Source organism: Dipodomys ordii, unplaced genomic scaffold (genome assembly GCF_000151885.1).
Source record: "Dipodomys ordii isolate 6190 unplaced genomic scaffold, Dord_2.0 Scaffold68, whole genome shotgun sequence".
Lineage (NCBI taxonomy): Eukaryota > Metazoa > Chordata > Mammalia > Rodentia > Heteromyidae > Dipodomys > Dipodomys ordii.
The window spans coordinates 4,837,205-4,839,477 of record NW_012267284.1 but is presented as its reverse complement, the minus strand read 5'-3'; the positions used below and the strand labels follow the sequence as shown (position 1 = coordinate 4,839,477).

Genomic DNA, 2,273 nt, shown 5'->3' with positions numbered 1-2,273 from the left:
GGTTCAAAGCCAGCCCGGGCAGGAGAGACCGTGAGACTCCTATCTCCAATAAACAACCAGAAAACCGGAAGTGGCGCTGTAGCTCAAGTGGTAGAGTGCTAGCCTAGAGCTGAAGAGCTGAAGGGCAGCACTCAGGCCCAGAGTTCAAGCCCCACGACCGACAAAAAAAAAAAAAAGTATAATTGAAAAACATAAGCATAATACAAAATGTCTTTGCCAGGTACTGGCAGTTCACACCTATAATTCTAGCTACTCAGGAGGCTGAGATATGAGGATTGTGATTTGAAGCCAACCAAGACAAGAAAGTCCAGGAGACTCTTAGCTCCAATTAACCTCTAAAAGGCAAGAAAGAAAGCTGTGGCTCAAATAGTAGAGTGCTAACCTTGAGCCAAAAAGGTAAGGGACAGTGCCCAAGCCCTGAGTTCAAGCTTTAGGAAGAATTATGTTTTCCAAAAGTATGACCTTTGGAATCTGGCAGAGAATATTGGGCTTTTGGCTTTCCACTTGGCTTTGTATCTTAAACAGATTTGTCAAATTCTAGGTCTCAGCTTTTTCCTCTCTACAAAGGAGATGCTCATAATATTGTTAGGAACATTAAGTGAGGTATCATGTGTTTAAAGCATATATTTTCTGACACATGATACTTAATAGATTTTAGCTGTTGTTAATGTCTGTGTGTGTATGTGGGTGCATGCGTGCATGCATGTACGAGTGTACCATGTATGTGCCAGTTCTAGGATTTAAATTCAGGACCTGGGTGCTATCCCTGAGCTTTTTTGGTCTAGGCTAGAGCTCTGCCACTTGAACCACACGACACAACTTCTACCTTTTTGGTGGCTAAATGGAAATATGAATGTCATAGACTTTGCTGCCTGGACTGGCTTTGAACCACAATACCTCAAATCTCAGCCTCCTAACTGGCACCCAGCTTTATTGTTAACTTTAATAAATGTTTTTCTGGTAGTTGCTTTGGTGTCTGCTAATCTGAAGAAGTGTTCCTTAGATGTCTGGCACTTTTTGTTCATATTGAAAGCTTTTGGAGAGTATAGGCTAGTGAGATTGATTTAGGTGCCTGTTAATACAATTTTATATGGTGAACTTCAAATGGCATTCTGTTATATTTTCTCACTGGTTTTGGGTGTGAATCCTGTCTGCAGAAGTCTGGAGCTGAATAGAAGGAAAGAGTTGGAGAATGTTCTTCTCAGTGTGCATACTTCACTTGAGGGCACTCCTCAGCTCTGCCCTCCTCTATCACTGCTGCTCCTTCTGTCCCTGAGCCTTTTTCCTTTGTCCTGGGAGCTGATTCTGTCTGAAGGGAGTAGGAACTAAAGGCCCAAACAACTCCCCAATGAGTGATTAATTTCTAGCCCTCCTCACACTAAACTGCCTTCCTAAGGGGGGTCTACAGCTTTGCAGATTCATTGAAGGAAGCAGCTTGCTACTCTCTTCTGACTCTTTTTCATACACTGAACCAGGGCTTTCTGATCTACTAAGTCAGGTGCTCTTCCTCCATCCCCTTTTCATCTTTATGGACTGTAATTTGGGCTGCTGCTAGTATCAAAGTTGGGTTTCTTGTTCTCATGGGTTTTTGTTTGAAGTGTGATTTCTCAGGAAAGAGGACAAAGATGCTTGCTCTGACACCTCAGGGTCTGTTCATTGAAAAATGCAGTTCAGCTCTGAAACCTTGGTTGACTTTTCTTTTTTCTGTTTGCTTACCTTACCATTCTAGTCAGATCTCAGCTGCATGGAAGGCAGCTGCACATGTTCATTCCCAGCCAGTGAACTGGAGAAAGTGCTTCCCCAGACCATTCTGTATAAATACTATGAGAGAAAAGCTGAAGAAGAAGTTGCTGCAGCCTATGCTGACGAGCTTGTCAGGTGAGTTCTCTAACACTACTCCTGCCTGAATGTGAGGACTGCCTGAGAACTCTCTCCAAGTGAGAAAATTCTATAACAAAGCTGTATCTGCCAGGGTTTTGTACATTTCTTGCTCAGAAATATAGTAGTCAGTTTTAAGTGAAAAACTCATCCGCGTTACTTGAGCTCCCTAATCTTCTGGCCTGTAGGTACAATTGCTGAGAAGAAATGTGTACAAGAGATTATGTTTGCTGGGCACCAGTGGCTCACAAGGCTAAGATCTGAGGATCACGGTTCAAAGCCAACCCGGGCAAGGAAAGTCCATGAGACTCTTACCTCCAATAAACCACTAGAAAACTGAAAGTGGCGCTGTGGCTCAAGCGGTAGAGTGCTCACCTTGAGCTGAAGAGCTAAGG

General features: G+C 43.3%; 1 protein-coding gene across 1 annotated transcript in view; it reads left to right on the top strand.

The window, feature by feature from the left end:
• The window catches only part of Rnf216 (ring finger protein 216), a 102,389-nt gene that overhangs the window by 30,279 nt on the left and 69,837 nt on the right, over nt 1–2,273 (top strand). The window contains exon 10 of the mRNA XM_013023539.1: nt 1,730–1,878. Within this exon, the coding sequence (XP_012878993.1) occupies nt 1,730–1,878 (149 nt within the window). The remainder of the gene's footprint in view (nt 1–1,729; nt 1,879–2,273) is intronic.